Source organism: Canis lupus, chromosome 14 (genome assembly GCF_003254725.2).
Source record: "Canis lupus dingo isolate Sandy chromosome 14, ASM325472v2, whole genome shotgun sequence".
In the NCBI taxonomy this organism is placed as follows: Eukaryota; Metazoa; Chordata; class Mammalia; order Carnivora; family Canidae; genus Canis; species Canis lupus.
The window spans coordinates 59,698,666-59,726,236 of record NC_064256.1 but is presented as its reverse complement, the minus strand read 5'-3'; the positions used below and the strand labels follow the sequence as shown (position 1 = coordinate 59,726,236).

At 46.2% G+C, this 27,571-nt stretch overlaps 1 protein-coding gene across 1 annotated transcript in view; it reads right to left on the bottom strand.

Moving 5' to 3' along the window:
• PTPRZ1 (protein tyrosine phosphatase receptor type Z1) overlaps window positions 1-23,549 on the bottom strand; it is a 157,663-nt gene extending 134,114 nt beyond the window's left edge. The window contains exon 1 of the mRNA XM_035698435.2: window positions 23,163-23,549. Coding sequence (XP_035554328.2) covers window positions 23,163-23,235 — 73 coding nt within the window. The 5' untranslated portion in view covers window positions 23,236-23,549. The remainder of the gene's footprint in view (window positions 1-23,162) is intronic.
• Window positions 23,550-27,571: the final 4,022 nt, after the last annotated feature.

Here is a 27,571-nt window from a genome sequence, read left to right as displayed (position 1 = left end):
AAGCACCGCCCTGGGGCCCGCACGCGACTCACCTCAGGGCCTTTGCTCAGTCGGTTCTCTCCCCGCATACCCGACCCTCCCCCTTCTCTCCTTTCCCACGCCCAATCCTCCCCGCCCTTCAGGGCCATCTTAACACCTCTTCTTCGAAGAAGTTCTTCTGCGAATCCTACAGTCTTTCTTACAATCATCACTGAATAATTTGTGTGATAATCACTTAGGTATTTGTTTACCGTGCGAGGCTGTGAACTCCCCGAGAATTTCCAATGTGTCTCCCTTGGTCGGTTGTGAGCTCAGCACCCGCTTAGGCACACAGTGTTGTTCAACGAATACCCACTGCGTGAGTACACTACGAATTTAAGATTTATAATCTCAGAGGAGTACCCCCTGCCATCCATAATCATTTACCCCTCTACGACCATCAATATTTTCAGACCAGGTACTGTGCTAAGTCCCTCCCTTTACTCTTTGGTGCGGACTCAGCATTCTGTCAGCACCAAGAACGTGGAGGCCATTGCACAGGACTTTTTGCAAGTTCCCTTCTGTCCATCTTCACTCCTAGGCCTCTTTCCCATAGAGGAAGGTGTCCCCACACTTTCCCTTCCTTCTACCTCCTATAAGCTATTTCTTGAGCTTCAATTCTCCCTCTTTCCTTGGGCTCCTCTTCCCAAATGTACTAAGCATCTGTTCTCCCATGTATTTGCGTAATGGCAGCCGTGACCCTCCTTCAACGAACGTGTCCTTGGCTGTATCCCTTCTGTCTGGCGTTCACTTCAGGAGCAGAAACCAGTGAATCCTTGCATCCTCTCTGGTGCCAGGCACAGATAAGTGCTCAACACATATTTAATGCAAAAAATTTTTTTAAAAAATCCTTGTACATAGAATGATGCAAAGTAGTGCTGAACACAATATCAACTTTATAAATATCTCTTATTCTGTTTCCCATACTTGACTGCTCTCAAGGAACAGCAGATACAATACTGATAAGCATATGCAAACTTTGCCCTGTCATTATTTTCATATAAAATGGTTATTAAAGATAAATATATAAATATATAAATATATTTTTACTATATATAATATATATAATAAATATATATAATAAATATATAAAATTTAAAAAGTAAATCTATAAATTTACTTCAAACTTGCACCAAAACTGACAAGATTTTGTGGGGTTTTTCTTTTATCTAATACTTCTGTTCAATTATTGAACTATTTATAAACTAGTCCCTTATGGGTAAAAGAATCTTTGTATTCACACTACTGGAAAATGTTTCATTATAGATTTCTATTTCGAATATAACATGGAGGGAACCCCAGGTGGCTCAGTGGTTTAGCGCCACCTTCAGCCCAGGGCGTGACCCTGGCCGGGGTCCTGGGATCGAGTCCCACGTCGGGCTCCCTGCATGGAGCTTACTTCTCCCTCTACCTGTGTCTCTGCCTCTCTCTGTCTCACATGAATAAATAAATCTTTAAAAATAAAATTAAAAAAATAAAATTAACAAATATAACATGAAAACAAGCATTTCCCTTTTCTTCTTTTTTAACTTATATTCAATTTGCCAACATATAACACCCAGCGCTCATCCCATCAAGTGCCCTCCTCAGTGCCTGTCACCCAATCTCCAGCCGCCTCCCCTCTGCCGCCCTTCGTTTTTTTCCCCAGAGTTAGCAGTCTCTCATAGTTTGTCTTCCTCTCTGATTTTTCCCCACTCAGTTTCCCCCTCATCCCCTGTGGTCCCTTTCATTGTTTCTTATATTCCACATTATCAGTAAAACCATATGATAATTGTCTTTCTCCGACTGACTTACTTCACTCAGCATAATACCCTCCATGACATTTCGCTTTTCAAAATAGCTCTACTTTTTAATTACCAAGTCTTTAATAGAACTTTAATGAATTTTACCATTAAATTCTTCCTGGGTAGATTTGCCATTGAGATAAACACAGTGATTGACCTTCCATTTGTTGAGGTGCCAAAAATATTCAATACCCTATTTAAATATTCAATAGCTCATTAAAATGAAAGGTATTATATACACACATAAATGAAAGAGAGAGGAAGGGAGGGAAAGGTTTTTTCTTATAGGGTATATATGAGATGACAGATCTTACACTTTGAAAGGTACAGTCATGAAGGAGAGCGACAATCAACTGGTTGTGAAAACAACTGTGTTTATATTGTAAAATACTGGAGAATGGGGTTATTTCCTCTGAAACTTTTTCTTTTCACCTTGAAACTTCTTAGCAGGATAAAAGGCTTTGAAACATTTGCCACTTTCCTACCACCACCTACGTGCTGCCCACCTAGGTTTCAGAAAAGGGAGGGACTATGAAGGGCAAGAAATGGAAGAAGAATCAGATAGTGGGAGGGTTGCTGTACACATCTGCTCAGGGTGTGCACGAGAATTCAGGCACGAACACTAACTATATATGTTTCCAATATAGAAATATTTATTCTTAATATGAAAGAAAACCACAATGTATATATACTAGTCATCACTAGGGGGAAAAACAACAACAACAAAGGAGTTTATTAAACTGGCTGATTAAAATGTAATCATACTAATCCATAATCAGTGTTTTCAGATATACAGTCAAAATGAAAACAGAATCTTTTTCTAATTATCTTACAGTTTAATAAATCACTGCAGGACATAACTGTGTATGTAATTATAAAGAAATGTATATAGGTTTTCTTTTCTAAACAAATGTTACAGATATTTGTAGATAACAATTTGCTTTCCTAAATTGTCATCAGTAACAATCGACTCTTTTAAACAAAAGACTATTAATAAGTCCAACCTTTTCTTTACCCAAGGTATGAACTGTTACATCCTAAAGCAGAAACAGCTTTATCTTAGTAAACTGCATCCAAGCTAAATAGATGATGAAACTTATTGGAAGACTTTTGACAAAAGCTTTTTGTGGTTGTTAGCTAAATTATTACACCATTCTTTTCACTCCAAATCCAGAACTTCCATGGGTTTAAGTGAAACTTAATTATTCTTAAATTCCATTTTTGCATGGCTGTGAATACTGTTCACTTCTAATAACATATATTAGAATCCTGGTATTTTTAATTTTCAGGTATTTTCTGCTCACAAACTTGCTGAAATGTTGGTTTTAGACATACTGTATATTTTCCAACCATTTCATCAATTCCATGTTCAATAGCTATCTGCAATTACTTCTCTGCGCTTGTCTTGCCTCCACCCAGACTCAAACTACCACCACTGCCTATGAAATAATGCAATCACTTCCTAAGTAGTGTCCTGTGTTTGCCCATCCCTCCATTCTTTTTGTCCTGCTTTCCTTTAATCCCTTCATTTAGTTAATTGACTCACTTACCCAACATATACTGATTGCCTGTTGGGTGCCAAGCACCAGGCTAGGTACCTGGGATACACTGGCGGGAAACCAACCAACCAATCGACCTGTCCTTGCAGAGTTCTCGTTTTAGTAAGGAGAGGCAGAAAGTAAGCAAGGAAGACAACAAAGAAGTCAGTTGTACAGGATGTAAGAAGGGGGCAGGTGCCCTTGAAAGAAGTATTACAGTAGAATAAGGCGAACAACTGAGCAGATGCAGTTTCTTTTTTTAATTGATATGTCATTTTTTAATTTTAATTTTAATTTTAATTTTATTTTTATTTTTTATTGGTGTTCAATTTGCCAACATATAGAATAACACCCAGTGCTCATCCCGTCAAGTGCCCATCTCAGTGCCCGTCACCCCCCGCCCACCTCCCCTTTCACCCCCCTTAGTTCCTTTCCCAGAGTTAGGAGTCTTTCATGTTCTGTCCCCTTTTCTGATATTTCCCACTCATTTTTTTCTCCTCAGATGCAGTTTTATACTGGATGCTCCAGGGCGGCCTTGCTGAGAACATGCTGTTGAAAACCTTGAAGGAGATAAGTGAGCGAGACTGTAGACACCTGAGGGGAGGGCAAAGCCCCTAAGACAGGATCGTGCCAGGGGGCTCTGAGGAACAGAAAGGAGGCCAGCAAGGCTGAGGCAGAGAGAGAACAAAGAAGAATAGTTGGAAATGAGGATAGAGGCTCCCTGTGGGGCAGAGTCCGTTAGGAGTCCAGCTCTTGGTTTCAGCTCATGTCACCATCCCAGGGTCATGAGACTGAGCCCTGCCTCTGGGGCCTTGCTGAGTGCGGAGTCGGCTTGGAAGTCTCTCTCTCTCTCTCTCTCTCTCTCTCTCTCTCTCTCCCCACACACACTCTCTGCTCTCTAAAATAAATAAACCTTTTTTTATTTTAATTTTTAAAAGATTTTATTTATTTATTCATGAAAGACACACAGAGAGAGGCAGAGACACAGGCAGAGGGAGAAGCAGGCTCCATGCAGGGAGCCCGACGTGGGACACCATCCCAGGTCTACAGGATCACGCCCTGGGCCAAAGGCAGGCGCTCAACTGCTGAGCCACCCAGGGATCCCCAAATAAACCTTTTTAAAAATGAGGATGGAAAGACAAAAATGGCCTATTCTCACCTACTCTACAAACTTCCAGCCGCTACCAATTTAATTTCTTTCTTTTAAAAAAATATCTAATATTATAGAATAATGCATAAATGCAGTTTAAAACTTCAAGTACTAAGACTGAGAAACAGTCCTCCCTTACCTCACTCCACCTCTCTCATGCAGTCTCCTTGAGGCCACAATTCTCCACTCTTACAGCTCTCTCTTCTGTAATTTAATTTCATAATTTTAAGTCATAGTTTCACTGTGATTCCTTGTCTTATGAATTTTAGATATTATATATTGCCTTTTTGTTTTGATGATGTGTTTATCTTCCAACTGAAATAGCCCCCTCTCTCCTCTCCAAACTGGCACTATGGAGATCATCTTTTAGAAACATTCAACATTATGACAGTAAATCCTGATGACTACCAAGGGGAGTCATCCTTAAGTGTATGATTACACCTTCTAATCAATGGTTTCTTTTCCTTGCTGTTAGTTAATGCCTTTAAAACTTTTTTTCATTTTCCCAGCACCAAATGCTAATTTCCCTCAATGTAAATAAAATCTCTCCAGATCTCTAAATCATCTATAGATTTCAATATTGTCTGATGTGGTCAATGAAGTAGGTAATATAGTATTTTTATTTTTTATTTTTCCCTTGAAATCCTTCTGTTCCAATTGGTGGCACCACAGACTGCTGCCTAGCTGGTATCCTCAGGTTTTCCTTCCTTCTGATCGCTGTTTCACTGGTTATAACCCTGGTTTCCTGAATTTCAGGCATCTTCTTTATTGATTTATTCCCTTGTTTTTGGTGGAGTGCTGAAGCACATCCTCCAACAGCTTCCAAGAAAAAAAAATGTGTAGGATAAAAGTTTTAAGATTGTCAGTTTCTTGCAGAAATCTCAGGTCTTTCTGGGTGATCTAGTCCCGTATTTACAAGGTTTTGTTGTAGCCTGAAGTGGGAAAGTGAGGAGAGGCATCCTTTACAATAAGCGTGGTACCAGGAATTGCCCTGTCTCTCATCCAGGACTGTCCTCACAAAGGCTAGAGAGCAATGGGAAGGATGCAGGGTGATAACTGACTGCAGTAGGAGCTGTTCTCCTTGCATGCCCTGGGGTAGGGTGGGGGTGGGGGCTGCCTCCAGCTGTTGGTTTTCTATAGAGTGCGGGACTTAGGCACCTTTGTTTCCACCCAACGAAAAATACCAGCAATTCCACAGCAGGAGGAAATGTCTTTCTCAGCATCTTCTTGCAGAATTAAATTATGTATAGTGTCTCTGGTGAAATCAGGATGAAAAGTATATACTAAGGCTCAAACCAGTAAAAGAGCAAGTGTTTTAAAGGTAGATAAATCTATATAAATAGAGTTCACGTCAAAAATCTTTAAATGGACTGAATAACTTAATAGGTAGTAAAAAATGAAATTATTTTCAATCTATCAAAGTCAAGCTAAGTACCAACCCATAGTTCTTAGGTACATTAAAAACTGAAATATTATAGATTTATAATGTAGTTATTTTTCTAGTAGTTGAACAAAATTGCGTTTGTTAAAGCAGCGCTACATGAAAGTTGTTTCCTATCCAGAGTCAAGTTCTCATTATCTTCAGACACCAAACCATAAGTTCTAGAGATTACAAAATGATTCCTTCCAATTCTAGAGACTCTGGAAGCTACAAACTCTGGAAAGCTATCCTTTCAAACTTACAGGACAAAGTTATCTATCTTCTGATTATTATGTCATTAAAATTTCATTAGTAAAGAATTAAAACACATTTCCTGCTTCACAGGAACAAAGAGTGAAAATTATTTATTGTGTTAAAATGGATAAACAAATTGTTAAAGCCTAAAACAATTATTGTATTACTTATGGTTATCTAAGAACATCACGAGAGCACAAAAGCAGCACATGAAGAAAGATATAGATAGGAGTGCCTGGCTGGCTCAGTCTGAAGAGCATTTGACTTTCAATCTTGGGGTCATGAGTTCAAGCCTTACCTTTGGTGTAGAGATTACTCAAATAAAACTTGAAAGAAGGAAAAGAAAGAAAGAAGAAAGAAAGAAAGAAAGAAGAAAGAAAGAAAGAAAGAAAGAAAGAAAGAAAGAAAGAAGAAAGAAAGAAGAAAGAAAGAAAAGAAAGAAAGAAGAAAGAAAGAAAGAAAGAAAGAAAGAAAGAAAGAAGGAAGAAAGAAAGAAAGAAAGAAAGAAAGAAAGAAAAGAAAGAAAGAAGAAAGAAAGAAAGAAGAAAGAAGAAAGGAAGAAAGAAGAAAGAAAGAAAGAAAGAAGAAAGAAAGAAAGAAGAAGAAAGAAGAAAGAAAGAAAGAAAGAAAGAAGAAAGAAAGAAAGAAAGAAAGAAAGAAGAAAGAAAGAAAGAAAGAAAGAAAGAAAGAAAGAAAGAAGAAGAAAGAAAGAAAGAAAGAAAGAAAGAAAGAAAGAAAAAGAAAATATTTTGTTCTCTAAATATCAGTTGAAAAAATGGATGAGTAAATGAATAATAAGGTAAGCAGAAGAAATTAAATTCAAGATTTTGCTGAAAGTTATTAATCTGAGATATATTAACTGTGTTCTAGTCTTTAAGTCATAAAAAAACAGTAGGTGTATGGCCCTTAAGAGTTTGAAGGAAAAAGGTAAAAATAGAAATTCAAGTGAAAGACCTCCTTTGACTACAAATTACTTTTTCTCTATTATTCTGTTAAGCGAGGACACCTCGAGGCCTTCACTGATAGATCTCCAAATGCTTCTCATGTGTTGGGCATGTGTTTAGGAAGAGGGTGTGTGGATCTCCCACTTCCTCCCTGAGTAGGGAAAAGGGGTTTGGAGAGACAAGGGAGGGGGAGCCATTCCTCAGGCATTCCACCCAAGAGGCTGACTGCCAGTTGAAGGCCGCCCAGAAGGAAGAGAGTGGGATCATGGGTGGTGAATACTGAGATGGGGGAAGAGGACAACCTGAAACCAGGCCTCCCATACTAAGGATGTGTGCGGGCTCTACTCAGCCTCCTGCAAAGAAAGCAAACGCAGCCAACACATGCCCCACAAGAGAGTCAAGCCTTTGGGCCCCACCCATGGGAGGCATTAGCCAGAGAATAAGCAACTACTAACAAGGAGAGGATTACTAGAATAATCCTTTCTTTTTCCTCCTCTGTGATTCTCAGATTAAAGGAGTATTTGAGAGGGAGGACGGGAAAGGCGCCAAAGGGTGGATTAAATCTCTCTTTATACTTCAAACTCCTCAGGTCTGAGCTAAGGAATGGGTAAAAGATGAGGTTTGAATTGAGTTTGAAGCTGTTTTTTTAAACAGAACTGGACTTTTAAAAAACCAAAAGTGACCAGAAAATTGTGGAACCTGCCCAGGATGTCATTATTTGATGGGAAAGTGTAATTCAACCTAGCTTAGCTGGACATAATGACGTGATCAAAAATAAACATGCTTATGCTTCTATTCCATGGAATTGATACTCAAGTGTCACAGTTTTACTCAGAAATGAACAACAGAACCTTCGTTTTCCTCCAACTTGTCTTAAAATCTGGTAATCTCTGACGACTCAAAACAAATCACTGCTTCCACAATAGGAAAAGTCTATCATGACCATTTTCTTATGGTTAAAAAATATGAATATGATGACAACTTTTAAAGTAAACAATATTGCAAATGATAAAGTGACAACTAGAGAATTCCTAGCAAACTCATGCCTGCCAGAAAAAAGAATATGTATGCATTTTTATTAGGTTAATAAATCCAGTTTAAAAATTACCATTCAATATATTCTAGGATAGTTCACCACAAAGAACAGTTGCCCAGCCTTAATTAAGTGACTCTATCATGACTGGATTGCGCTCGTAGAAGGACGTACAGCAGCGCTATTCTGCTGGGGCAGGGCTGGACGGTCTTGCTCTCCTCCACATCCCAGCACTGAGCCCGCTGCCTGACATGGGACAGTGGCCCTATATGGAATGAACGCTTCGAGCATTGAGAACAAGGAATCAATAGTGACAGGGAATAAAGGGGAAAGGAGAAAAAATGAGTGGAAATATCAGAGAGGGAGACAGAACATGAGAGACTCCTAACTCTGGGAAACGAACTAGGGGTGGTGGAAGGGGAGGTGGGCGGGGGGTGGGGGTGACTGGGTGGCGGACACTGAGGGGGGCCCTTGACGGGATGAGCACTGGGTGCTATTCTGTATGTTGGCAAATTGAACATCAATAAAAAATAAATTTATAAAAAAATAAATAAAATAAATAAATATTTAATGCAATGCCTATCAAAAAAAAAAAAGAAAAAAGAAAGTAAAGAAAAGAAAAACAAGGAATCCGTGGAAAGCACCTCTGGTTTTTCTTTCTCCTACATTAATCTGTAAATCTGATTTTTCTACCTGGTTATGGAATTTAGGAGAAATACAGAAAGCAATATTCTAAGGTTTTTGCCTCACTGTAGGCATACAAGAAGGATATTACAAACAAGTCTATAAGCGAATAAAATAAAGAAATGAATAAGAACCTTTTTCATAACACTGGATTATGAAAGGTGAAAGAAAATTTAGGATGACAAATGAGAGGGACAAAAGAATCTCTCATGCTCCGATGTGCATTTCTGGAATAATTCCTACAACCATTTCAGTAAACAAAATCAAAGGCCAAGCAATCAATATTTTCTAAAAACACTCTTCCTGCAATGAAACTTTGAAAGACTAATTATTAACAAATTCTGGTTTAATTTGTGAACTATTTCCTTCAACAAATTTTAGAATATACTAACCCAAACATTTTTTTGGTAATGATATAATTCCATAACATTCACTGAATCTTTAAAAAACGGTCTATGTTTTCTAGTATATCCCAGGACAAACACACGGAAGAGATTTTAAGGGCTCGTTGCTCTGTTTCCCCAATTACCAACCACTTTAACAAAGTACATCTCTCTTTGCAATAATATTTACCTAAATTTAGCTATTATGACATTGCTCAGGAACTTTACATTACGTTGCCTCATCCCTATTTTTAGTTTTGCTTTCTCACTTCGAGTAGGTTGTGAACATGAAAATGAGATTACTGGCACGCATAATGTCTTTGGCTGAGTTATGGAAGGAACTTCTTCAAACATTGTTCTGTTACTACTTTCATTCTTAAGAAAGAGACAGTACTCAGAACCTAAGGGCATTCATGGTGGTAAATATTAGAGAACGGGGTACATACACAGGGCTACCCCAAGAGCCTCCCTTTCCTTTGGGCTCAGACACTTTAATCCAAGCTCTCCTATTTACGAGCTACATGATACTGGGCAAGTTACTTGAGCTCTCTATACTTCATTTGTAAAATGGATACAACAAAGCTTTTGGTTTGCTGTCACAGCAAAGTCACACAAAAAGGAAAACCACTGGGCAGCCCGGGTGGCTCAGCGGTTTAGTGCCGCCGTCGGCCCAGGGCCTGATTCTGGAGTCCCGGGATCGAGTCCCATGTCGGGCTCCCTGCATGGAGCCTCCTTCTCCCTCTGCCTGTGTCTCTGCCTCTCTCTCTCTCTCTGTGTCTCTCATGAATAAATAAATGAAATCTTAAAAAAAATGAAAACCACATAGTAGTGTGTGACATGAGGGTCATATACAAGAGAACAGTGGTCATCGTGCTTTAGCATTAGACTTTACAGGTAATGATCTCATCATCTTCATTTGTACCCCAAATACTGATTGTGGCCCACCCAAAAGTACATACACCCCACTTCGGGCTCTGGGCTTATGCACACATCCCCATGCCCTTCTACCAATGCAAAAATCCGGAGCAGGCGGAGACATCTGAATGGATGGTGGCAACCGGCTTACCCTTATCCGTATCCCAGAACGAACCAATGTATCAAGGCTACTTGTTGTTTCCTCCACACACAGATACAGATACTCCCAACATCTCTGACCACTCAAGACCGTCCCTATGCCCTGTGGTGAGTCAGACTCTGGCACGAAGGCGTTCACAGACCAGAACGGGCAGAGAAAGCTATGGTTACTATATAGTGGGATCCAGGCAACCGGAGGTACCAGGGCAATGCGACTTCACGGAAGAGGGAGCGACCCTCTTCGGGTGGCGAGAGAGGAGTCAGAGATCCGTGATGTCCGCATTCCGTGGTGAGGATGAGGGGCCTCTCCCGGGTTGTCCTGGTCTTCTGAGCTCCCAGGGCTTTGACCCCGTTCATATTTATGACTGTGTCTGTGGATCCTATTTCAGGCCACCCTTCTCCACGGTCATGTTTCCTACTTCCTTCCAGCTCCTAAACCTGACCTCTGCGCTCTATAAAGCAAATACGGATTCTTGACACTTGCATCTCAGGTTTCAACGTTTGTTCTTGCGTCCTGCTCCCCCTCAGTGCACTCAGCATCCTGCCTCGGTGTTATCTCGACTGACACTGTGGTCATGAGAGTATCCATTGACTGGGCTAGAATTTTCTTCAGAAGATGGATCTGGGTCTGTGGCAGGATCAGTGCAGGCCCCGGTGTTTACCCACAGAAAACATCATTGTCCTGCTGTCACACAACTAGGTCCTGAGGCACAAATGATCGTTCTAGAATCTGCTTGCTCTTTAAGAACTCTCTATGGTCCCAGGTTCCCAGTGTGGTCCTCAACCATAGAAGGTACCCTTGGACTCCATGCAACACTACTTCGGGGGATCTGTCAAGCCCCCATTGAAAGCTGCTCCACATCCCACACTTGGCCAGCAGAGTTTCACAGCCTTCCAGCCAGATCTGGTTCTTGCCTGGGCCAAGGCCCAGGCCTCCCTTGTCCCAAGTCAACAGACACCTCCATCTCCTAGCCTCAGCTCTAACTCCCAAGAGCTCCAGAATCCAAGCTCTCTCAGCAGGGAGAGAGTCTGAAAGAAGACTGGGTGACAGGCCCTGAGGGGGCACTTGATGGGATGAGCACTGGTTGTTATTCTATATGTTGACAGATTGAACACCAATAAAAAATAAATTCATAAAAAAAGAAAGTAGATCAAGTTTCTAAATGATCGTTCCATTCAAACAAACTCTGAGCTTTTGGTAACTTGGAAAATAAAACTTCTGATAACATAAATGTGAACTTGTACACATATAGCAGGATTGATCATCTCCACATTCAGTGTTACATGTAAACTACTGAGGCTACACGAGAGCGAGGGAGAGGCAACCTTCTTGGGTCCCCTTCCTCCTCGGGAGCTTGGTACTACTGCTCAATAAAATTTGTTTGGCTGCCCACCAAAAGGAGAAAAGAAAAAAAAAAAAGAAAAGAAAAAGCGAGAAGGGAGGAAGATGCATAAGAGAGATCTGGAAGTCATTTACGAATCTGTTTCTAAGCATTAGACCTTAGAGACATTCTGAGTCACGACTGAAAATAAATGTAATCAATTTGAATTGGGCTGTGAATTGCTATGTCTAATAGGATTTCCAGAGAACAGCAAGAAAAATGGACACATTCTCATCACCGCTGTTTCAGTCCAGTGGAAGCCAACAGACTGAAGGGCCTCTGAGGCTAGGAACTGTCTAATACCCTGGAACTGGACTCTTGGTAGATGATATTATATGAAATACTTTCCTCGGTAGCTTATTCCTGGAGGCGCATCCTCCTTGTTCCGATGTATAAATCAGTGGCACTTCTTGGAAAGACGTCTCAATTTATTAAAAAAAAAAAAATTCAAAAATATCCCTTCATCTACCCAAAGCAAGTGTAGTGATACAATTGAACTTGCCACTATTCTTGCAGGGTGGGAAAAACACTATTCAAAAAAAAAAAAAAAAACAAAAAACACCCCCAAACAGTAAAGGTTGACAGTGAGCTACAATTTCTCATGCCTTAGAAGTTACTATTTGAATATAACAGAGATGCTACGTATCATAGGTGTAGTGTAATCCCGCAAAACAGCAGATTAAAAGGCTTCCGAGAAATCCTTTTAATAGCAGAGACACATTCTGAAATGTGTGGAACAAGGCCACGCTGGGATTGCAGGAGACTTCCATGTCCTGCTTCTCTTCTTGGGTCCCGGGACCACCCCACGCGAGAGCACGAGGAAATCCACCCAGCACTTCCATGGTTAGCAGAGGTGGGCCCTGAAGGGAGTTCAGTGAGTGGGCTGGAATCTGCGAGAGGCGCACATGTCCCTGGGCGTCCCTGAATGCTTAGGTCATTGTTTCAGTGCCAACTGTACACATTTTCAGGCATTACTTTCTGCTACTACAGCTAATTGAATATATTACCAATAGATATTACTTTACTACTTACTGGGGGAAAAAAATCTCCTCCTGTCCCCGCTCTTCCTTTCCCCCCCACCCGCCCCCTTGAACTGGGTCAACCAAGGGATCTATACGGCATCACAGGGTGTTAGGGAAAATGACAACTGTTGAAAACCCGAGTGGAATGACTGAACGAGCCACGCACGCAGGAAAGGGCTAACTGCCTCCGTGTGTTTCTGGCCAATACGGTCACTGAGTGCCGCGCATCACTTGCTCTTTTCACCCAGAGAGCGGACACCCTCACTGCATGTCGCACGGGGAAAGACGTGCGCCCGGCTCTAGGGGCAGGGCTGCGAGAGACCTGCGGGAAGGTGACCCGGGCCCGCTCCCAGGGAGGAAAGGGACGGGGCCTCGTGGCTAGTTACAGGGAGGAGTGTTGGTGACATCTGGGCGTTAGGACAGGCCGCAGCAGACACAGCCGACTGGCCCGCCAGACGCCGCCGTGCTCCAGACTCCGGGAGGGACAACAGTGACCGACGTCCTTACTTCTGAAGGCACCGCGGTAGCAGCGAGCCTGAAACCAAAAGCATCGATGTAAAAAAGCTCAAGATTCTGTTGTTGTTTTTAATGTGCTCCATTTTCCCCCAAAGAACTTAGTGCTTTGCACTGCGTAGGCCGCGAGACGGAAGGCCGCAGCCCCTGCCGCTGTTGTGAATAAAGCCACGTTCACCGAGCGACACGGGGGTTCCAGGCGGAGGCTTTGCGATCAGCAGCCCTGGGTTCGGGTTCTAGGTCTGCCACCTTCCAGTTATGCTAAAGCTTTAGCTTCCAAGGAAGCTAAGGGTGAAGATGGAGAGCGGCCATCATGTCTACTGCAGCAGCGTGAATTAGATGAGGAACTAACTATAAAGCGTTGGCGACCATGTGGATCTCAAAAAATGGTAATTATTAGTAATGCAAATGTTAAGCTAGTGTCTCTTGTCACATAGGCCGTGCTGGTTATTAAATAAATCCCTTGTCAATTTAGAGATGAAGACAAATGACCAATGGGGAAAAAGCAGACCGGCTTCCCAGGCTCGGAGCAACGGAAGACACTGCACCCGAGAGCCCGCTGCCTCAGTCCCTCAAGCGCACCTGCTTTGTGCTTAGGCCAGTGACACAGTCGTCGATGCTCAAGTGCTTCTCCCTTAAGATGTACGGAGGGCCTGCGCTCGCTTCGGCAGCACACATACTGAAGATGTACGGAGGTCCTTACTAATTTTGCCCATTTACAATGGATTTCAGCAATCAGATAATGAGTGAAGAAATATGCAACCGAGCAGTCAGGGCAAAGAAATACGCGATTTCACGGGGACGAGAGGGAGCAAGTGACTAATCAGGACTTGGCGAGACACTTGGCAAGAAGGACCCCGAGAAGGTGTAGCAAGAATGGACACCGGCCGTCAAGCGCAGCCTGAAGAGCTACGTATCCGGGGAGGGCAGGAGAAGAAGAATGCATCAAGGACCAAGAAACCTGCTAAGCTAAACTTTTTTTTTTTTTTTTTTTTTTTTTTGCGTGGGTGTCTGATAGGCCCGGTTTTAGAAATTATTTTTTTGAATGTTTTGGTGTCCAAACTCTAGGCTGACGATTCCTTATATATCCTGTCCTCACAAGGCCAAACTGAGCCCTCATGAAGACTCTTGAATGATGTTTTAAGACAAAGGGATCTTTATCCCTGACATTAAAAATGTGCAACACTAGAGGATTCATAATAGCATAGCACAGAATATAATACAACTTTGTACACTAAGCCTTCACCACAACGTGCAATATATAAAAATCTCTCCTCTCTTCCTAGAGTTCACATTACTTAAAATACTATTTTTTCATATCTCTCTTAATAAATATCAAAAAAAGGGGATCCCTGGGTGGCTCAGCAGTTTAGCACCTGCCTTTGGCCCAGGGCACGATCCTGGAGTCCCGGGATCAAGTCCCACATCGGGCTCCCTGCATGGAGCCTGCTTCTCCCTCTGCCTGTGTCTCTGCCTCTCTCTCTTCTCTCTATGTCTATCATAAATAAATAAATAAATAAATAAATAAATAAATAAATAAATAAATCAATAAATCTTTAAAAAATAAATATCAAAAAAAAAAAAAAAGAAAGAAAGAAAGAAGAAGGAGCATCGCTATTTTGGGGGCAAATGGTCTGCAAGAATTCTAATCAGTTTATGGAATCACTCCCGCCCAACACAGTCAACTCCTAGCTGTCCCCATTTTCTTGCACTAGAATTCCAACACCTGTCCCCCCAAAATACATAGCTATCATCACCCCACACCTGCAGAACCTGAATCGGGGCAAAAACAAGACTAGATAGACGGGAACAGCAAGGTCTTGTTTATTTTTCTCGTCAGGGTCACAGCCAGACTTGTTTTGGGCCAATGCCTGTTTCTATGGGACTTAAAACCAAGGGTACATCCTCTGTTTTCAGAGAGAAATAACATATCTTTTCTAAGCATCTGGATCTCAAAAGAGCTAACGATATTTAAGTAAAAGAGATAATCGACTTATGCAAATAAAAGCCTTCAGAGAATATATTTCACTTCTGTCCTCCACACTCTAGGAGAGAGGTATTATTTTTTAAATTAGGGTGATACTTTCATAAAGAGTCAGCTGTCATGACATTTAGGCTATTTTTCACTTTTAAAGTCTATTCGCTTATGGAATGATAAATTCCAAAATTATTCTAAAAGCTAAATAACAAAAATAGTGAACATAAACAAATAGAATATGTCAAAACCCAAAGATACGAGGGGAAATCTGATGTTTATACATGTTTAACACAAAGACTTTTAGTAACTTATTAGTAAAAGAACGAACTTTATGGGATAAAGAGCAAAATATTTGTACAAAAGACAATTCACAAAAGATATAATAAATACAAATGTGTTTAACCTTATTATTCATCAATCAATAGATGTCAACTAAATGCAAACTAAAACAAAAATAGGGTTTTTTTTTTTTTCTTTCTTTTCTTTCTGGCTTTCTTTCCTTTGCTGTTTTTTTGTTTTTTGCCTCTAGTATCTAACCACTAAGGGACTCTCTCATCCACTACTGATGGGAGCATCAACTGCTACCTGCTTTCCAAAGGGTACTTTCTGGGGCGACTGGGTGGTTCAGCGGTTGAGCACCTGCCTTTGGCCTAGGTCATAATCCTGGGGTCCCAGGATCGAGTCCCGCATTGGGCTCCCTGCATGGAGCCTGCTTCTCCCTCTGCCTGTGTTTCTGCCTCTATCTCTGGGTCTCATGAATAAATAACATCTAAACAACAACAACAACAAAGGGTACTTTGACAGCGCGCACCAACAGCGTTAGACTTACGCATACCTTTGTGGTAGAGCTTTTCTTCCAACAATTTCCCCTAAAATGGTATTTAGACAGTAGGTACTAGGACTTGGATTCAGAAGTCAGATAGTCACGGATATGAATTTCATGTTAATCAACCATTTATTAGGGCTCTGAATGTGACCAGGCCTTTCAACACCTCGTTTCCCTTCCACGCATCCGACACAAGACTTCCTTTCTCAACTTCCTCAGTCTTCTCTCTGAAGGAGGATGAAGAAGGGTATGACGGTCGGCTGAGAAGACGTATGTAAACTATTACCCGACACTCGGGCACCTGATACCGTTCCGATAATCCTGCTCCTCATCCAGAAGTTAGCATCAGAGGGCGCGGGTGTGGGATGATGAGGATGCTCCAGCCGGTCGGAGAGCAGTCTCATGAACTACTACTCCGACGGTGACCTCCAGTTACCCCCAACAACCATCCCCCTCTCCTCCGACAGGAGCAAAATGTTTAGCTGGGCAGCCGGCTGTCTAAAGAAACCTGAAGTTTTCAGGTCTTGGGACGCTCGGGGAGCTCAACGGTTGAGCGTCTGCCTCCGGCTCAGGCTGTGACCCCGGAGTCCTGGGATCGAGTCCCACATCGGGCTCCCTGCAGGGAGCCTGCTTCTCCCTCTTCCCGTGTCTCTGCCTCTCTCTCTCTCTGTGTCTCTCATGAATAAGTAAATAAAATAAAATAAAATAATTTTTTAAAAAGTGCACGCTTTTCTCCTCCCCTCCCTGTGCGCCTGGCATGTGTGTGTACGTACGCAGAAAAATGTCAGGAAAGAGCTAAAGCAAAATGTTAAGAACGTCTATCACTGATGAAGCTCTGCGGGATACTTGTTTATCTGTATTCAGGCAATTTCTGAATATCTGCAATGATAATTTCATAATCATGAAATAGATTTTTCTAAAAACCAGGAAATTGGGATCCCTGGGTGGCGCAGCAGTTTAGCGCCTGCCTTTGGCCCAGGGCGCGATCCTGGAGACCTGGGATCGAATCCCACATCGGGCTCCCGGTGCATGGAGCCTGCTTCTCCCTCTGCCTGTGTCTCTGCCTCTCTCTCTCTCTCTCTCTGTGTGACTATCATAAATAAATAAAAATAAAAATAAAATAAAATCATAATAAATAAATAAATAAATAAATAAATAAATAAATACCAGGAAATTCACTACCGTGCAGAAAGTATTATACACCGTGGAAGGGCTAGTGCATTTTTAAAGTTTTACATTGTTATTATCTTTATTTTGGGCCAATCCCAAGGGCCTTATCAGAAAGACTGGATTATTTTCTTGAGTCACTGCATGAAATTCATACATACACACGTACACGTACACACATGCTCGTGTGTCCATACGCAGATCCAGACCCAGACATGATGGGAAATGCCCGCCAACTCGAAGATCCATCAGACATTATGACTTTGCCTCTCAAACGGTGAAGTGGTCGGGCGCCCGCTGGGATGAGCCCTGGATGGTATACTCTATGTTGGAAAACTGAATTTAAATAAAATATATTTTTTTAATTTAAATAGAATATTAAAAAATTGAAGAAACAAATGGTGAAATAGAAAAGCCAAATTGAACACTGGTGAGATGGTCTTGTTAACATTACAGTTGCAAGTACATGATTTTTGATGTATTTAATTATTTTGACAACGGAAGAGAGGATACCTTCTGTCGGTGCAAGGTCTCGGTCGATCCAATGCCTGTGCCCCCTCCTTTTACCGCAGACATTACATTCTGAAGAGACCAGGGTGCTGCTGTACCCCCTCAGCCCTGCCTTCTTTTCCAGCCATCAGATACGCCCGTTCTGGCCGAAAAGAAGGGGCCCTTGGGGGAATTTTTTATGGATTTCTCAGTGACAATAAGAGCTTCAAGATTTAAAAAACATACATTCAGTAAGAAAAAGGTCGCAATCAAGTAATTTTACACCCATCCTGGTTACCTTTCATACGCGAAGGAAAAAAAAAAAGGCTTCAGCATACAGAAAGCAAGTCACCTACGTCTCCTTTGAGCGAGGACGTCAAGGAGGAGTCCAACCAAGAACGATAAAGTTACCGTAGGAAACAACAAAACTGTAGACTCCGCGGCTCTGAATGTAAGCCAGATACGTCTTCTTCAGCTGCTTGCTGAACCAATCATGAATGCCCCAAAGGAAAGGTAAAAAATCCTAACTTAATAACAATGTTCTGTGTTTAGTTACTTTTTAGTTTTAGTCTTTAAAGATTTTTATTCATTTATTTGACAGAGAGAGAGCGAGAGCGAGCACACAGGCAGGGGGAGCGGTGGAGGCAGAGGGACAAGCAGGCTCCCTGCCGGGACTCGATCCCAGGACCCGGGGTCGCGCCCTGAGCCAGAGGCAGACGCTCAGCCACGGGGGCCCCCGGGCGCCCCAACATTCTGTGTTTCGATAATGAGCCTGTCTTATGCCACCGGGTGCCAGGACCACGGTGGCAGCGGAGGCTGGTGGGTGTCGGCACCCACGTCTGCTGGCGGTGAGGGAGTCCCAGGAAGCGTCCCCCTTCCCAATCGTGCCACTATCAAAGCTGTGCAAACAGCAGGAGGCGGACACCGGGTCCCTTGAGCCTTAGGGTCGCGCCCCCGTCCTCAGCCGCGCCGCGGTGTGCAGAACTGCGGGGACTTAATTCATTCCCTACACAATTGCGTTGCAGAATCCGACCTTCCCAAAGCAAGGCCCGCGGGAACCGTCCCCTGCTCGGGCTTCCTCCACCGGCGGCGTCGCGTGTCCCCACAAACGCGGTCTCTCCAGCGTCCTCTGATCGAGCGCCTGAGCGTCTGGGTCCTTCTCGGCAGATGTGCCGTTTCCCCTCAGTTCTGGGTTCCCTCAACTCTCCCGATCCCATTTCTGTGCTGGACGGATTAACAGTCGGAAGCTGTTTCGGGACCCAGCCGCTGCTCCCTGTCCCCGCCACGCACAGAATGACGGCGTCCCGCAGGCCCGTGTCCCGCCAGCGGCCTCCCCGTCGTCGCCCGACCTGGGCAGCTGCACAAGTCCGCGTGAACGACGTCTACTTGCCCACGAGCCTCACAGATGAGTGACGCCGGTCGACCAGGGCCTGGCGTCGAGGGCACCTCGGAGGCCCCCGTCCCATGTCCACAGACCCGTTCCCTCGTCCCGTCGCCCCAGGGATGCTCCACTGGGACCAGGATCCGGACCAGACACGACACTCAGATTCCTGCCCCAACGCGGGGTTTTCGAGTGTCCCTGTCAGTCCCCAAGGCGGGGGGCGGGCCGGGCCGGAGCCTGCTGCTCTCTGAGGTTTTGCGGCCGGAGGGCCCGAGGAGGCCGCCTCCTTTCCACGGAAAGTAGCTTTGATCCACGGCGCCCACGTGGCCGCTCGGGCTCCCCAGTCAGATCCCGACCACAGGGCCCTGCTGTGCGTCGGGGGCTCGAGCTCAAATGGAGACAAACGGAGGAACAGGGCAGCTCTCGAGGGACAGGTCGGGGCGCCGCAGGGTGGAGCCCGGGTGCCGTCCCGGGGAGGGGACCTCCGGGGCCAGGAGCGACGCAGGGGACCGCTGCTGGCTGGCGCGCTGGAGGACAGCAGGTGTCAGCCCCGGGGCCCCGGCCTCTCGGCGGCCCGAGCCGACCCCGGCTGGACGGCAAACGGCGGCCACCGATGCGGCCCGGCCTCCGGGTGGCAGAGGAAGCAGCCAGTCCCCTCCGTCCCGTTCGGGCCCTGCGCTGCCCCTCGGCGCTCACCCCCGACCGCAGGCCAGTCACTTGGTTCTCCTTCCTGCAGCGTGGACGCGGAGTACAAGGCCCGAGGGGGCGGCCGCGGCCCTGGGCCAACGCTGTCCTGAACCCATAGAGACGCTCTGGCCCATCACGACGAGAATGTGACTTGATTGACCTACTTGTACTTTACTTGTTGAAAATAAGGGGGATTGAGTGGATTTGAGGGTGAACTGAAGTCTAATTCCAAATGCCGTAGCGGGACCCCAGGTTTCCTCTGCCGAGGAGCGTCCTGAACGAGCGGGTGTGGGGGTGACACTTTGGGTGGGACAGGCTAGATCCCGCTGGTCTCTACTGGGGACGGCCTTGGGGGGTACCGCGTGCCCTGATTTACGCTGTATTCGCGGGGCACCCGCCACACGGGCAGGGGCTTCACGGCCCCGTGCGCTGACCTCTAGACACCGACTCCTTCAGGGACGAGGGCTACGGACAGCACGGAAATCCGACGGGAGTGACGCTCCCGCCTCCAGGCAAGGGGCAGTGATGCGTCGCGTGCACAGCACAGGTGCACGGTCTCCGGGGACGCGAGGGACCTCGGGCCACCCAAGGGAAAGGAAAGCAGGAGCCTAGAGGCAGGAGCATAGGTGCGGAGGTCCAGGGGAGGCCGGACGGCTGTGGCCTGCCGTCGGGTCCTGCGGGGCCTTGCGTGCCCGGCCACGAGGCCACGGACACCCAGGGTCACCCCAACCTATGGCTCCTTCCTCACGCTGGGCAGGAACAACACCGCACCCAGTACTTTCTTGACGGTGTCCACGGACGGAGATCCTCGTTCCTCGACCGTGTTCAGTCCTCGCGGCGGGGGCGGGAGCATCTCCTCCTGACCATTACTGGACCCCCCCTCCCCCCGCACCCAGGACTCAAGTTCCGAAGAGCCTTGCAATGCCCCCCGCGGCGAGTTTGCAGAACACCTGGTTAACACGGGCCTCAGCGAGCCGTAACTTCTGTCAAGCGAGTGATGGGTCAGTTGAGCTGCATCCACTCTGGCATTTCTGACCTGGATGTCCCAGGTCAGCAGGGACGTGTCCGAGCTGTTTTCCTGGCCCTGTGTGGGGGCCTGGGCGACTTTCCAGCTGCGTTGGCATCACCGGGTTTGTGCGCACGGGGTTCACAGGTGACCGAGCAACGGCGCATATCAGCAAGCGAAACTCTTCATTCTTTATTACTGGGCGCCGCCGCGCAAGAGTCTTGGGAGGGGGACGCCCGGGGTGGGGGGGCTCAGCGGTTTAGGGCCGCTTTCGGCCCAGGGGGTGACCCCGGAGATCTGGGATCTAATCCCACATTGGGCTCCCTGCACGGAGCCTGCTTCTCCCCCTGCCTGGGTCTCTCTCTCTCTCTCTCTGGGTCTCCCATGAATAAATAAATAAAATATTAAAAAAAAAAATGACTCTTGGGAGGGTCAAACGCCTGGGACTTAAACTCCAGCCTAAAACGCTAAGCGGGATTCCCCGTGAACAGGCTTCCCCCGGACCCGCGTGGCCTGGCACATTGGATCGTGAGCAGGACGCAGTGATCCTGTGGAACTGCTTCCGCCCAAGGAAGTCCGGTCAACCTCTGTCGATGACCTACTTGCAGCGGGGCTCCTCCAGGAAGGCCATCACCCTAACGACCGCGTGCTACAGTCTCAAAGCCTCACATTAAAAAGCACAGAGCACACCGGCGCTCCGCACGCACGTCTGAGGGAGCCCTGGGTGCGAGGAGGTGCAGGGGCCCTGCCGGCACCCAGAGGAGACCCCACCTGTCTCCCCGGAAAGGGTGAGCGGACGGGTGAGGCGGCTCCGGAGCCGTGACCCTTCCCCGGCCTGGAAGCCGCTGCGCCTGACGCAACTGAACCTCTCATCGTGTCTGTAAGGACTAGGAGTCGCTTTATTTTTTTCAGGTTGACAGATGCTGCAAGATTCCAATTAAAAAATGTAACGGCTGGGGGAGGGAGAGGGAAAGGAGAAAGGCAGAGAAGCCGCCAGGCCTGGAAAGCTCTTGCCAGACAGGGACCTGGAACCGGAATACTTTCTTATGGCTGTTTTATCATTTTGGGGAGTGGGGTGTGGGGGGGGGGTGAGGGAGTCGGGGGGTTAGTATTCAATTTTGAATACATTATTGAGGCACAAAGAAGCATCCTGTGTTTGGTCAATCCCTTCTGCCAAGAATACTAAAGAGCTGAAATGCGATGAGAGGTTGGGAAGAAAATAAATCGGCGTCACAGGCAAGCAAGGAGCCTGGGCCGACCGGCCGTCCCCGCGCTGGGACAGAGGAGCCCAGCGCGCCTGCCCCGGGGGGACTGCGGCCACGCTGGGCCGTGCTTGGCCCATTAAGACTGACTTCCTTCCTTCCTTGGTGCTTCTTTCCAGGACCCATCTCGCGGCCGGCGCTGCAAGCTTCCCGCCCCCCGACGGCCTGTGGCCCAGAGTCCCACGCGGGGAGGCGCCAGCAGCTTGCCTGCGTCCCTGAGCAGCGGCTGCCGGCACCGGGACTCAAGTGGCAGCTCGGGACAGAACCCACTGGAAACTCCGAGCCACTCCTGGGGCAGCGGCGGCCAACAGGACACGCCCCTCTGGGTCTCGCCCCAATGCGCTGGGGTCCCCGGGGTCACCCAGGGTCGGCTGGGGTCACCTGGGGTCGCCCAGGGTCGGCCAGGGTCTCCTGGGGTTGGCTGGGGTCACCTGGGGTCAGCCAGGGTTGCCTGGGGTCGCCTAGGGTCGCCCGAGGTCACCTGAGGTCACCTGGGGTCGCCTGGGGTCGCCTGGGGGCCGCTGAGAAGGACGGGCGTCCCAGACCAGAGCCGCGCCCGGCTCCCGGGGCCCAAGCCTCTCGGGCCAGTCATCCACGGTGGGAGGGGGCCACGTGTCCCCCGCTCGGAACAGGACAAGGAGGAAAGGAAAGTGGGGCACGCTCCTGCTCGGGCGACGGGCCACACCCAGCGGCACCTGCAAGGTGAGCTCGCGGCCGGCTCCCCTCGCGTGACCTGCCCAGACCTGGAGCCTGGCCCACCCGGTCTCTGCGCCCCATTACTCTCCATCCCGGGGGCTCCCACGGGCCATTTCGCACATGGAGGGACGTGAACGCCCCAAGGAGACGCAGCCACAGGCGCCCAAGCACAGCCGGGAGCCAGGCAGCTGCTCGGGGCACCTGCTGCCACCTGCGCTCCCCCAGGCCCGGCACCCCTGGACTCTCGGCTGCTCCGTGAATCGTCAGGCTAAGCACCCCCGGACAATTCCCACCGAGGAGACTGATGATTTTCCCAAAGGATTTAGTCTCTTAATGCTTGGAATTAAACATAAAAGCACGGAGAAGCCGGAAACCACACACACATACTCCTCACGTACGGACTGTGTGTATATACACGCAGACAGCACGACACACGCTCACGTACACATGGGCACGTGAGGAGCACTTACGCAGGTGCGCTTCATAGCGCGTGCATCCCACGTCGTTTCTCACTCTGAAAGCCGTCAGTCGAGGTCTTCCCATAACTATGTTACTATTAAGAATCTATTTATCTGGATTTCTTAAACATGGAAGGCTGCATCCCACTTCTGTCGAGCACAGTACAGATCTCCTTCTTCGTTATGTGACTTGACATATACCACGCGTCTATCCTTGACAGCCGCCACTTTATCCCTTTCCTAAATGTGATCCTTTGTCGATTTTTCACTTCACGTACCCTTGACGTATGTTAAGAGACATTCAGTAGATAACAAAATTCTATTGCGTTTTTCATGAGTTAAAAAAAATTTGTTAAAATAGATTTTAAATAATAGTGAAAGGGAATAGAGGGGAAGGGAGAAGAAATGGGTAGGAAATATCAGAAAGGGAGATAGAACATGAAGACTCCTGACTCTGGGAAACGAACTAGGGGTGGTGGAAGGGGAGGAGGGCGGGGGGTGGGGGTGACTGGGTGACGAGCACTGAAGGGGGCACTTGATGGGATGAGCACTGGGTGTTATTCTGTATGTTGGCAAATTGAACACCAATAAAAAATAAATTTATCATTAAAAAAATAAAAAAAATAAAATCGATTTTAAAAATTCTGGGAAGCCTATCCTAACGGATTATTTCTCACTGCACTGCTTTTATGTAAAACACAAGTTGAAGGCAATTTACGAACACGCTAGTTTATGCCACACGAACGGGCCACCTTCACGCAACCTGACGTTGTGGATGTCGAGCAAGCCCGTGTATTGGCAGACGGCTGACTGAAACGTCTCAGTAGTTCCTGAGCACAAATACAGGGATTTTAGAGGTGAAGTCAATAGTTTTGATGAGACTTGATAAAACAAGCCTGACATGATGCTTAAACTCCAACTCCTCCCATCCTCAGGAAAAATGGTGGGCTTTTTTTTTTTGTCGGCACTATGACCTCTGCCAAAATAGATAAAAACAGATCATTGTAAGTGGCACTATCTCTTCTTACTAATCCTCCAGGCCCCGAGTTAATCAGTTCGGGGGAAATGTTTAGCTTCAACTCCGTCATGCTATGGTAACAAACGTGGAGTTCCACCATCGGTAAATGAGCCATCTTCAAGCTACCCGCCTCTACTTCTCTCTCCTCTTCCCTTCCAGTTATCAGCTTCTGTAGAACTGTTATGCATTTGCTGCCTCGACTTCTCCTTTCTGGATGATTGCTTTGACTCTATGTGGTCCTCGCTACACCTTCACCTTTCCAGGGAAGATACCCCCTTGAAGACCACCAACGACCCATTCTCCAGAGGGTGGCACCAACTCCCAGCAATTACACCCACTGCACTTACATCAAACGAGGTGACGTATTTGCAAGTACCTGTTCGTCACTCAAGTATTCTTAAAAAAGGACGGTGCAATTACACCTCCAAATGGTCGACCAAATATCCCCTCTGACTGCCACCCTGTAACAGCCTTTTGCTTGTGCTTCCCGAGCACCAGTCTCGCTCTCCAATCCATCCTGTACTGATACTTACCCGTCTACAGTAAAGAGACCTACTCAAGTCATTCCACTACTCAAAACCCTTCAATAGTTGCCCACTGTATACTGGATAAATTCCAAACTCCAAACCCTTCAGTTAGCCATGGGGAATCCTACCTACTATTCGGTGCTTTTCCACTAGTACACACCTCTCCCAATTTTTTCCAAATACCACACTTATACGCAGTCCATGCTTCTGTGTATATACCATCCTTTTTGCCACCGATGCCGTTTCATCCCTTCCACTCTATTAATGCCCTAGCCAGGCACCCTGCAGAGTCTACACCCAACCCCACCTCCTCCGAGGCACCTTCCCAGAGGTGAATTTAGCCTACACTCCCAAATTGCTCACACTTTCATATTCTACAACGTCTGCATGTATGACAGCTACTTTTTTTTTAAGATTTTCTTTATTTATTCATGAGCAACACAGAGAGAGAGAGAGAGGCAGAGACACAGGCAGAGGGAGAAGCAGCCCCCACGCAGGGAGCCCGACATGGGACTTGATCCCCGGTCTCCAGGATCACACGCCGGGTTGCAGGCAGTGCTAAACCGGACAGCTACTTGTGTATGGATTTTTCTCTCTTGCAAAAGCCCAGGCAACCACTAGGAGAATAGTCTCTCTAGGGGAAATATTTATTATACGGAAGATGCTCGATAAAGATTCAGCGAATTGATTTCTGCTTGCGTCTTCACCATTAATGATAAAGAATATGTCAGTAGGCGTTTGGACCATGTAAAAAGGTCTTTGTTAACTTTTAAACAGAGCTCTTAGTGCTTCTCAAATACAGTAAAAACCAAATGCCCTAGACCTGATAGATAATGCACATGTAATTTTAAGATGCACGGGCGAAATGAAGTGCTGAAATGAAGAAATGCAGCTGAATCTTGTGTCCACCACATAACAGAAATAACTCAGGTTCTAACAAATTGTACATGCAGAAAGGAAATAAGCAAGACAAGGGAGCAACGAGGATGTGCATCATTGACAAAATAAAAGCCATTATGTGCCTATGTCCTGATAAACGCAATCACCTCCCACCTCAGAGGCTGAGAGACTCGGATCTTTGGACCAACTCCAAGAACGTCTGGCCTCTTGAAGTTTCTCTGCCTTGCAAGACCATGAGGTCAACCACCGTAGTCCATACTCCTCCTTCTAAGGTTACCCTGAAACTGAAACTGCCTTGAGAAGGAGGAGGAGGGCTGGGCAGCTGTCCAGGGCCTCTGTCCTGGGACACCAGCTTTGTTTAGGGCAGCGTGGAGCCTGCCAATGCCTCTACCTTAAGACAAGTGAACGAAGATTAGTAGTATCATGAGGTTGACCTAGAATGGTGGTTTTAAACCTTGGCTGTCGTCTGTAGTCACTGCCAAGTCTTTAAAAATATACTGGTGTCCAGGCTCTGCACCGACACATATACTTGATCCAGGGTGGGGCCCAGACATGCGATGTTTTAAGTCTCCCAGGTATACGGTCAGCCCGGGCTGCTCTAACAAAACACCGCAGGCCCAGTGGCTTGCACAGTGTCTGCTTTTCACAGCTGTGGGGCCGAGAAGTCCAGGGGCGAGGGGCGAGGGGCGAGCTGGAGGGAGGCCTCTTCCCGCTTATGCCAGCTGCCTTGTCACTCTGTCCTCATGATGCAGGAAGACCAAGCCCTGGTCTGTCTGTCTCCTCCTCTAAGGATATTAATCCCAGCATGGGGACTCCCCTCTCATGACCTCATCTGAACCTAATTACTTTCCACAGGCCACACCTCCAAACACCATACACCTTCGGTGGGGGGCTTCCAAACAGGAATGTTGGGGGGACGCAAGCGTTCAGTTCTCGACCCCAGGTAAGTCCGAGGTGAGCCAGGACCGCGAGCCACCGACTAGATCCATGGTTATCCACCTGTTTTTTCGGCATCGAAACAAACGTGACAACCAAACCGCACGTGCAGCGCCGAGAGTCCGTACGAGTCCGTGTGTACAAGTCCCACTCGGGAAATGCAAGAGGGTGAAAATGTCCCCACGGAAATCACTTTTAATTTTCAGATGACAATGTGACTGAAAACCATGAGAAGATCGGGAAAGTTCTTTATATCCGGCCCGTGTTTGTTATTCTAAGCGCACAATCAGGACTCTGGTGGTGATCACGATCTCTGCGTTAAAAAAGGGTCATTTTAAAAAGCAGCATTTTCTTTTATTCCCTCTCATGGTATTGAGTTGATCAGTTCAGAGGAAAGGTCTTGAGGTAAACGTATGAGGGCTTCAGAATTCGAGAAATAAGCGGTCCAGTCAGTGACAGTGAAAGAACAGAAAAATTATGGAGTAAATGTTAACAGGGAAGGCAGAGAAAAACAAGGACAAAGTAATTCTCCAAGAGTGGAAAGCTATCTGTAGTCTCTGTCATCGGTATTTTAATAGAAAACCCTTCTTTATTGCTATTTAATAAATCATTCTTTCCAAATATATAAAGACTGTATTTTCAAGGAAATCTGTAAAAAAATGCATCTTTGGTCAACATGTACATAAATCGATGTGCGCTTACTGAATGAGACTAGAAGGTTCACATTAATGAGGACCCTGAATAATTGAATTTACTTTAATCTGTGTGCAAATATCACAAGTAAAATTAAAAAAAAGAAAAACAACCTGCCCATTTTAACATACAAGAATTTTTAAGAGGAAAGAGGCGTTAACCCATACTTTTAAAACACGGGCTCCTAGCTGGCTCAGTCAGAAGACCATGTGACTCTTGATCTCAGGGTTGGGAGTTCAAGCCACATGCTGGGTATAGACATTACTTAAATCAATACATAAAAATTAGGGATCCCTGGGTGGCTCAGAGATTTACTGCCACCTTCAACCCAGGGCTTGACCCCGGAG